Below are 10,423 nucleotides of genomic sequence, written 5' to 3' on the forward strand. Positions count from 1 at the left end.
AAATTAATATATAAATTTTTAGTGAATTTATCGATGTTAAGATGTATAACAAATCTTATATCATAATATATAAAATTTCAACCTTATAAATGAAATAAATCAAACATATATGAAATATACAAAATTTTATTACATATACAATCAAGTAATTTATTATAATTGTATTTTATTCTACAAGAATTCTTGTCAAACTCAGTGATTGTGGATTTAATATCTATTAAATCAGCAAACTAAAGAGCGTGTCAATTAAACTAATTGAGTAATCACATATTCTTGAATTTCCTAATTAATTTTTTATCTTGATAATTTGTTTCATTTAATATTTTAAATTATAAGACAACGTTACTATAACTAAAGACACATTTTTTTTAAACGTTCATAAGGACTCAATCACTAACTCATATGAAAAAACATTTATCGACATACTATATTAAAAACATTCTAATTAATTCAGCGCATTTGCTGAAAATTTTTTAATTAATTAAGAAAAATTCATTTACAATAATCATATTTAATCTTTTTGGGCTAACACCATTTATTTTATAAGATATTCATCATAATTCTTTATTTATATATTAATCTTTAAATCTGAATTATAATGTATATTGTTTTTCTAGAAGTTCTAAAATAATGATTTAATACATTTATTCGGCACTTCAATATTAACATTTTAAAATATATTAATTTTATATTGTATACGTGCAACACTTATAATAACGATTATAAAAATTCAATAAAAATTGTAAAAATGAATTAGATAGAACATAAAAAATTATACATTTAATCAAAAGACAGAAAATAAATATTAAATAATTGTCTATTACCTATAAACTACTAATACCGACTTCTAAAAATTGAAGTCGGTGAGAGAGTGGAGGCCACTATGTACTAAAAACATAAAAAATTTGTAGGACCGAGTGCTTATCGCTTTACCAAAAGCTATAGCTGGTGGTAATGGTGCAACTCAAATCTTTAAACCGCACAGCAGTTCAAGCACCACGGTTCGATCGCTCTACCAAGCAGGGACAATTATTGCACCCAACAATCTCCCTCCCAATAATTGCACTCTTCGCAATCAATGAGAATCGAACCCGTGACCTTGGCTCTGATACCAATTGTAGGACCGAGTGCTTACAGCTTTACCGAAAGCTATAGCTTGTAGTAATGGTGCAACTCAAATCTTTTAAACCGCACAGCAGCTCAAGCACCAGTGCACCACGGTTCGATCGCTCTACCAAGCAGAGACAATTATTGCACCCAACAAAGTTAGTGCTTGAATGAGTCACACTACAAAATTAGTGAAGTAAAAACGAAAGACAAAGTCGTTTAATAAAAATATTATAATGGGCTAAGTTGAATCAGACTCATATATATAAGTATCTCACTTGGTCTCACCTTATCTTTTGTCACTGTACAAAGCGAAAGTTTACGCACCGTAGTGTTCTACATTTTCTTAATTTTTCATCATCTATTGGTCTTTAAAAGATATATTAGACTTTTTTTTAAACATCTAATCTTAAATGTGATCAATTAACCAAATAATTATTATACTTTGTATACAATAATAAATAGATTAATATATTTGAATATAGAAAAAGTAATGTATTGAGAAGAATAAAAAAAGAATGTTAGAATTAATACTATAATTATCTAATGTCAATATTAAATTTAACATCCTATGTTCGAAATTGTGTTTATTAAGGTAAAGACTATGATGATAAACTAAAAATAATAATTTATTTATCATTGTAACGTAATAATAATGTGATCGTTATTTGGAATCAGAAAATGATGTACTTTGTCTTTTTTATTAAATTGTATAAACAATTCTTTCAATATTTTTAGTGGATAAACATGTTAAATCTATTAAAATTAAATAGTAAAATTTAATGATGAATATGAATGTATTAATTCAACTTTCAATTTGGGTTTCGGGATTTTGTCAATATGCTATATCTATATATATATTTCTGATTTTTCTTTTATTTTAAAATATAAATTTTCAAATAAATGAAAAATGATTTTTTCCTCTACTTATGTAGAGAATATCAAGTATATATTATACTCAAATGTCTTATAAATTTATATGATATATTAAAAGGTTATTTGCATAAACTTATTTGTTGGGTACAATAATTGATCATGTTGGGTAGAGTAATTGAAATGTTTTGTTTGAGCTGTTGTACTATTTAAAATATTTGATTTGCAGTGTTACCATAATCTATAGGTTTTGATAAAACAGTAAACGCTTGAGCCTACAATTGGTATCAGAGTCAAGATCGCGATTTTGATTTTCAATGATTGAAATTGGTGCAATTATTAGGAGATAGAGTGTTTGATACAATAATTGTCCACGATGAGTAGGCGCTTGAGCTGTTGTATGATTTAAAGATTTGACTTGTATAGTTACTATCAGTTATAGCTTTTGGTAAAGCGACAAACACTCGATCATATATTGTTTGATTGTAAAGCTAGAAGAAACATGTTGTATCAACTTTTAGTTTTGAATTGATCCCTTACATGTTACTCGATTTTTAAATTTAGAAGCATTCTACAATTTTCAAATATTATTATATATTGAATTATAATTTATCCCTTTCAAATTGGATAAATATACAATAAAACTCATGTAAATTTTATTAACAAAAACATTTAAATGAATAATTGAATTTGTCGATAATCAAAATAAGAAATAAACAAATTTTGATCCTTGAGTGAGAAATAAGATATTTAAATAAAGTTATAATTGCCACAGTTAAATAATGCACTTACATGCATTTATCATTGTATTTTGCAACTAAAATGTCAAAAAAAGTTTCCACGTATTATTTTTATATCATATTCAAAATAATTATGAATCCTGATTTTTATTATTTTGAGTTGGCCATTGTTATGAACAATCATTGTGAATAAATTGAATTTGAAAATTCTTATATCTATGTATATCACATATTAATATATCAACCTAAGTCCAGGCACTAAAAAACTATAAAATGAACTTATTTAATTTCAATGTACACAAATTATATAGTAAAGATATATGACAATTAAGATAATGAAGTAGAATATATGCTCACATATAACAAAATATATAGACAAGAAAAACAATAAATAAAAATATTTTTCTACATATAAATATTTTCTATAACTTTTTACAGTGAGTTGGAGAAGATAAAAGAGCAAAAATATTAACTCTTTTGGGTTACACAAAAAATTAGAAATATAAGAAGTGTTTGTCATACAATGAATTCAGTTTCTAAATTAAATGTATACTATAAAGTTATATTTACCGTTCAAACTTTATAAATGCAATGAATTTTTCTCAAGATAAGGGTACTCAAATGTTCCCGTTAAGATATTTAAACAATTAAAAAAATTAAATATATTATTTTTCTAGAGGTAATACCGATATTACATTAGTAATTTGATTGTGCTAATTATACTTATGNAACCGATTAGTTTTTTAAAAAAATTTGTGATTTAACTTTAATTATATATGTAATTTTTTTCAACACTACAATCTACACAAATGCATAAAAACATAAAATCACATACATCACAAATTTTTCTTTAGAATTAGGGCTGATTTTAAAATAAAAAATTAAAAAATATATTAAAATTGATAAATAATAAAAATTTATTAAATAATAGTATTTATTATTTCGGTAAATTCGGTTAGCCGATTCAAAATTTTAATAACCGTAACCGAACCGAATTAACCGATATAACCGATTTTTTTAAATTTGAAAATCGAATTTCTGAAATAACCAAACCGAATTTCCGAATTGACTCGGTTCGATCGGTTAATTCGGTTTAACCGAAATTTTGTTCACCCTAATAATAATGTGTAGTTTATATGTTATCAAATATAAGTATCTAATAAATTAAAGGTGATTAGGAAAATAAAAGTATCCGGTAGAAATTGTTGTCAATTTACATGAAAGAGAATAATAATCAAACAACATTGTAAATAAAAAATTGCATATCATTGATCGACAAAAAGATTGTAATAATTGAATATTATAATAAAATATATGCACTATTGAGAGAATATGACAAATAACAAAAGAAAACAATATGATAAAAAAGATATGAGAAAAATTTTAATAATCCAAATATTTTTTAAAAATTTAAAAAATATTTTTTTCCCAAATTAGTTACATATGCTAATTAACACGAATTGTCAAAATTTACAATACTATTATCATTGTCTTTTGTTGAGTTAACTAATTTTATTTCAAATTCTAACTATTTTAACATATGTTTCTCACGTGCAACGCACGTGCATTATTTCTAGTATATATATATATTGCATATATTGTATCTTGAAAAATCCATATTCTATGTAAAGTTTTGTTGAAATGTCATCTATTTTCCCATTTTTCAAACACCTCCAAACCCGTATATTATGATATGTAATCAGATTATTTAAGGTGAAATTCTGGTTACACTTACAAATCTTACATAATATATAGCACAAGGACAAAATTTCTAGCAGATGCACTTAAGTAAGCAATACAATCATGGGCCAGGCAGACTCAGGATTTCATATGAACAGAAGACAGACAATTTATTTCAGCGGTGAAATTCAGACATTTAGGAATCCGCCCATGAATATGTAGGTCCTTGTACAAACATTCTTCGACTAACTTGGTGCATCCGTTTTCGAACATGCTGATATGCCTGTCCGACTAAACGATCCTTCCCAATCGGTTCCATCAAATTTCCTGATCTCAACATGTGCCAGTGTTCCAGGATCTACACATCTGAATGTAACAGCTATGCCATCCGGGTTTGACCTTGGGATATAGAATGAAGTAATGCCACAGATTCTGCAGAATGTATGCTTCGCTGTGTGTGTTCCAAAAGTATAGGTCGTTAGGAACTGTTTGGAATCTTCTTCAAGTTCAAACTGCTGTGACGGGACGACGAACATGGTGTTCCCTCTCATCGAGCAAGTTGTGCAGTTGCATAGCCAGGTCACTACGCTCTTTGGAGCACGTACTTGCCATCTTACCCTCTTGCAGTGGCATCCACCTTTGTGTAAAACCATCTCAGAGTCCATTTTAGAATTTTGTAACTGCGGGGATTAAAAGAGATCAACAACCAGGAATAGCACACAAAATGTACTCGACAATATACATTATATAGATATATATATCGTGATAAGAATTTTATAGTCGTAGAAACCTCCACAGCACAAGCAGCAAAGGTTGATGATTGGCGATAAATAGTTTCAAAATCAAAATGACTATTGCATCATGAAATAAAGTTATTCTCTGTTAATGGCATAACAGAGAAACTCATCAGAACATTAAGGAAAAGGGATCAATGACACAAGTCCACAACACTTCAGATTTCTAACTTGTGAAGTTTGAGAAACGTGGTTTTTCATACTTCACAATTTGTAGCATGTTACTGTGAGAGGCGGATTACTAAATGTACATTATATACAAAGACACTTCCTTGCCATATTAGCCCAATATTTGAATATCGAAGTCAAATATTAGTGGTGAGATACTGAGAGCAGCATTTCTTCTTGCTTTCTCGTAGAGCAAAAAGTAGATTAGAAGGAATTTGGGAGAGAAACGTGGTCTTTCATACTTCACAATTTGTAGCATGTTAATGCAAGAGGTGCATTACCATATGTACGTCTAAATACAAAGACACTTCCTTGCCATATCAGCTGAATATTTGAATATCGAAGCCAAATATTAGTAGTGATCAGATAGACAGATACCGAGAGCAACATTTATTCTTGCTCTCTAGGACAGCAAAGAGTAGATTATAAGGAATTTTTGGGACCGGTGCTGGATGACATCATTTTCCCCGTGACCCCTATGCCGCCTGTTCCTTCTTCCTACCAAAGGAAAAGTCCTAACGTTAGCTCAATAGCTACGTCTTATAGAGTAACTCATTAGGGACTCCACCTCTTGCTATGGTATTTCTCCTATATCCCTCAAATACATGTATGGCTGTCTCCTCCCTACCAGAAAGTACATTCGTATCTCTTCAGCCATTTACGGCCTCAGAGGTCCATCCTCCCCCTTGGAGCCTTAGCGTCTCTACAGGCCCTCCCTTTCATTCGGCACCTTTCACAATGATAAACTCAGCTTGCTTCGGTTGTAATGAAAGGAGCTGGACTGTAAGCTATACCTCCGATCTCTTAAGTCTCGAACAACAATGGGAAAAATTAAAAACATGAACGAAAGAGCGTCAAACCGGTATCCCACATCACATCCGAAGAATGCCGATCGAGCAAGTGTTTTGGGGGGAAGGGGGTGACAGGGACAGTGCCAATATTAGCTACCCATGAACCACATCTTTTAGCTTTATGAGATGCCCTTTTTAAGACATAACAAGAGGGAGACAACATGAACCAGATGTTTACATGGACCATAGCTGGTTACGAAGCCATTGTGATCTTACACCCAATTTTACTCTAGATAAAATTTCTCTGCACTGCAAACTATGATAAAGTTTAACAAAAAAAAAAATCAGTTGAAAAACAAATTATTCTTTATTCGATATCAAGAAACACATAATAATGAAGGAGACTCAATTTTGCCAAGAACAGAGCTTTCATTATTCTTTATTAGAAATCAAGAAACACATATAATAATGAAGGAGATAAAAGCTAAAAGCAAATAAAATCTATTTAGATTCTCTGATTTAAACAGTAACAGTTCATATAAAATACTTCAATTGCAAGAATCAAGAAAATTATAGAACACGAAATTGAAATTGAAACTGATACAAACATTGATAACTAAATTAATTACCAAATAAGATCAAGAAAAACAAGGGACTAAATGTGAAACAGAGATTTCTCTGCCTTGAGTCAGAAAAACTTCAATTCATCTGCTGAATCGCTACAATTTTTCGTGGGAGAATGATTAGTAAAAACTGTCGGCAGAAGAATTGTCAAAAAGCAGATGTGCATTAAATGAAATCTGACTAAATAATTTGAGGGAAAAAAAAACGTGGGTTGGCAGCAGGAAATTTCGCGGAAATATGTATTTGCGTTTTTAATGCGTATTCACATGGTCAAAGAGCTCTATAAATAGAGCTCTCTTTCATTCTGAAATCATTTTTTTTTCGAGTTTTCTCTCATCTTATAATATTATATAATATTTGTGAGGTGTTTGTTCTCCTGTATTAAGAAAGTGTGTGTTCTCTTTGGAAACACAGTGAGTGAGTTGTACACCACAAGATATTATAGTGGAAATTCTTTTCATCTTGCCCGTGGTTTTTACCCTAATAATTTTAGGGATTTTCAACGTAAATCTCGGTGTCCAGTTTATTCTTTATTTTCGGGTTTTATTATCTCAAATTACCGCAAGTGGGACCAACAAGTGTTATCAGAGCCTTGGTTTAAAATTTATTAAAATTCCGAGTATGCTCTGTGGTTGCAGCCTAGACTGATCTTCCACATCAAAAAAGATTTTTTGAAATTTTTTATTTAAGGCGGGATAATTTTGTCCAGTCTACTAAAATTGTTGTAGACATAATGGCGGGCAGGTACGAGATAGCAAAGTTCAATGGAAGCAATTTTATGCTGTGGAAAATAAAGATACAAGCAGTTTTAAGAAATGAGAATTGCTTGGCGGCTATTGGAGATAGACCGGTGAAAATTACGGATGATGGAAAGTGGAATGAGATGAATGACAACGCTGTTGCCAATTTACACTTGGCTATAGCAGATGAAGTATTGTCAAGTATCTCTGAGATAAAAACAACAAAAATTATCTGGGATACTCTGACAAAGATGTACGAGGTCAAGTCGCTACACAACATTATTTTCCTAAAGAAAAGACTTTATACTCTTCGGATGGCGGAATTCTCATCGATGACTGACCATATCAACACACTGAATACTCTATTTGCCCAACTCACTTCCATGGGGCATAAAACAAGGGAAAATGAACGTGTGGAGCTTCTATTTCAAAGTCTACCAGATTCATATGATCAACTTATCATCAACATTACCAACAATATTCTTATGGGCTTTCTAAGATTCGACGATGTCTTAACTGCGGTTCTCGGAGAAGAAAGCCGACGCAAGAATAAGGAAGATAGGTTGGTAACATCGAAGAAGGCAGATGTTTTACCGATGATAAGAGGAAGATTTATGGACCGTGACTCCAGTGGGAGCCAAAGACGAAGTAGATCAAAGTCGAGAAGTAAGAAGAAAAATATTTACTGCTTTAAATGTGGCGGTAAAGGGCACTTCAAGAAAGAGTTTACGAGTATCGACAAGAGATCTCAAGGAAATGTGGCCAGTACTTCAGGCAGTGGTGAAATTTTATTCAATGAAGCGACAACAGTTGCAGAAGGCAGACACAAATTTTGTGACACATGGATTATGGATTCAGGAGCGACGTGGCACATGACGTTTCGGAGAGAATGGTTTGACCATTATGAACCAATCTCAGGAGGATCTGTATTCATGGGAAATGATCATGCCTTGGAAATCGCTGGGGTCGGTACTATCAAAATTAAAATATTTGATGGCACCATTCGCACCATACAGGAGGTACGACATGTGAAAGGACTGACGAAAAATCTTTTGTCCTTGGGGCAATTGGATGACATCGGGTGCAAAACTCGTATCGAGAATGAGATCATGAAAATTGTGAAAGACGCGCTTGGGTTATGAAGGTGGAAAATGTTGCTGCAAATCTGTATGTACTTTTGGGAGAAACACACAAAGAGACAGAACTAGCTGTTGCATCAATTGGTTCAGGAGAAGAATTAACAGTGTTATGGCATAGAAAGCTCGGGCATATGTTAGAACGGGGGTTGAAAATTCTCTCAGAACGGAAGCTGCTGCCGGGACTTACAAAAGTGTCTCTACCCTTTTGTGAGCACTGTTTTACCAGTAAACAACACAGATTAAAGTTTGGCACTTCTACTGCCAGGAGCAAAAGCATATTGGAACTGATTCATTCGGATGTTTGGCAAACACCGATTGTATCTCTAAGAGGAGCGAGATACTTTGTCTTATTCATTGATGATTTCTCTAGGAGATGTTGTGTGTATCCAATCAAGAAGAAATCAGATGTTTTCCAGATTTTCAAAGATTTCAAAGCGCGGGTTGAACTTGATTCTGAGAAGAAAATCAAGTGTCTGAGGACTGAAAATGGAGGAGAATATACCTCTAATTTGATGCATTTTGTCAACATGAGGACATCAAAAGACAATTCACGACGGCTTACACACCTCAACAGAATGGAGTGGCGGAGCGGATGAACAGGACCCTGTTGGACAGAACAAGAGATATGTTAAGGATTGCGGGTATAGACAAGTCATTTTGGGCGGAAGCAGTCAGAACCACTTGTTATATTATCAATCGTTCTCCTTCAGTGGCGTTTGATCTGAAGACTCCGATGGAGATGTGGACTGGGAAGCCGATGGATTATTCTCATTTGCATACATTTGGAAGTCTTGTGTACGTTCTGTACAATGAGCAAGAAAGATCGAAGCTGGATTCGAAATCCAGAAAATGTATCTTCTTGGGTTATGCTGATGGAGTAAAGGGGTTTCGCTTGTGGGATCCTCCTGTTCACAAGCTTGTCATCAGCAGGGATGTTATCTTCGAAGAAGATAAAGTAATGGGAGACAAAGGCATACAGAATTCAGAAACTACTATTTTTCAGGTGGAAAATAAGACAGACGAAGGTCAATTTTCTTGTGAAGCAGTACCAGAACACGAAGAACAAGAACATGTTGAGTCTGAAGTTTCCAATGTGAGGCAGTCAACTCGAGACAGAAGACCACCAGGTTGGCTTTCAGATTATGTCACTGAAAGTAACATTGCATATTGTCTATTATCAGAGGATGTTGAGCCATCAAGTTTCCACGAAGCTATTCAAAGCTCAGATGTATCCTTGTGGATGATAGCAATGCAAGAAGAATTGGAAGCATTAGACAAGAATCAAACTTGAGATCTTGTTACACTACCACGAGGAAGGAAAGTCATTAGAAACAGATGGGTCTATAAGATCAAGCGTGATGACAATAACCAAGTGGAGCGGTATCGTGCTAGATTGGTCGTAAAAGGGTATGCTCAGAAAGAAGGCATTGACTTCAATGAGATATTTTCTCCTGTGGTTCGGCTTACAACAGTCAGACTAATGTTGGCATTGTGTGCGGTGTTTGACCTATATCTAGAACAGCTAGATGTGAAAACGGCGTTTCTTCATGGAGATCTTGAAGAAGAAATCTATATGCTCCAGCCAGAAGGTTTTGCGGAAAAAGGCAAAGAGAACTTGGTTTGCAGGTTGAACAAATCTCTGTACGATCTCAAACAGACGCCGAGGTGTTGGTACAAGAGATTTGATTCCTTTATCATGAGTCTTGGATACAACAGACTGAGTGCAGACCCTTGTACGTATTTCAAGAGGTCTGGTGATGATTATAT

General features: G+C 32.8%; 1 protein-coding gene across 2 annotated transcripts; it reads right to left on the minus strand.

Moving 5' to 3' along the window:
• Nucleotides 1–4,445: 4,445 nt before the first annotated feature.
• Nucleotides 4,446–6,931, minus strand: LOC140985705 (uncharacterized). 2 transcript variants are annotated; one of them, XM_073453591.1, is made up of 2 exons: nt 6,783–6,931; nt 4,446–5,080 (listed from the first exon to the last, which is right to left on the minus strand). In XM_073453591.1, the coding sequence occupies exon 2, from the start codon at nt 5,063–5,065 to the stop codon at nt 4,646–4,648; it is 420 nt and encodes a 139-aa protein (XP_073309692.1). In that variant the 5' UTR covers nt 5,066–5,080; nt 6,783–6,931; the 3' UTR covers nt 4,446–4,645. The 2 variants fall into 2 exon arrangements, with proteins under 2 accessions (XP_073309692.1, XP_073309691.1); XM_073453590.1 differs by lacking the exon at nt 6,783–6,931 and adding an exon at nt 6,392–6,415.
• Nucleotides 6,932–10,423: the final 3,492 nt, after the last annotated feature.

Source organism: Primulina huaijiensis, chromosome 10 (genome assembly GCF_012295235.1).
Source record: "Primulina huaijiensis isolate GDHJ02 chromosome 10, ASM1229523v2, whole genome shotgun sequence".
Lineage (NCBI taxonomy): Eukaryota > Viridiplantae > Streptophyta > Magnoliopsida > Lamiales > Gesneriaceae > Primulina > Primulina huaijiensis.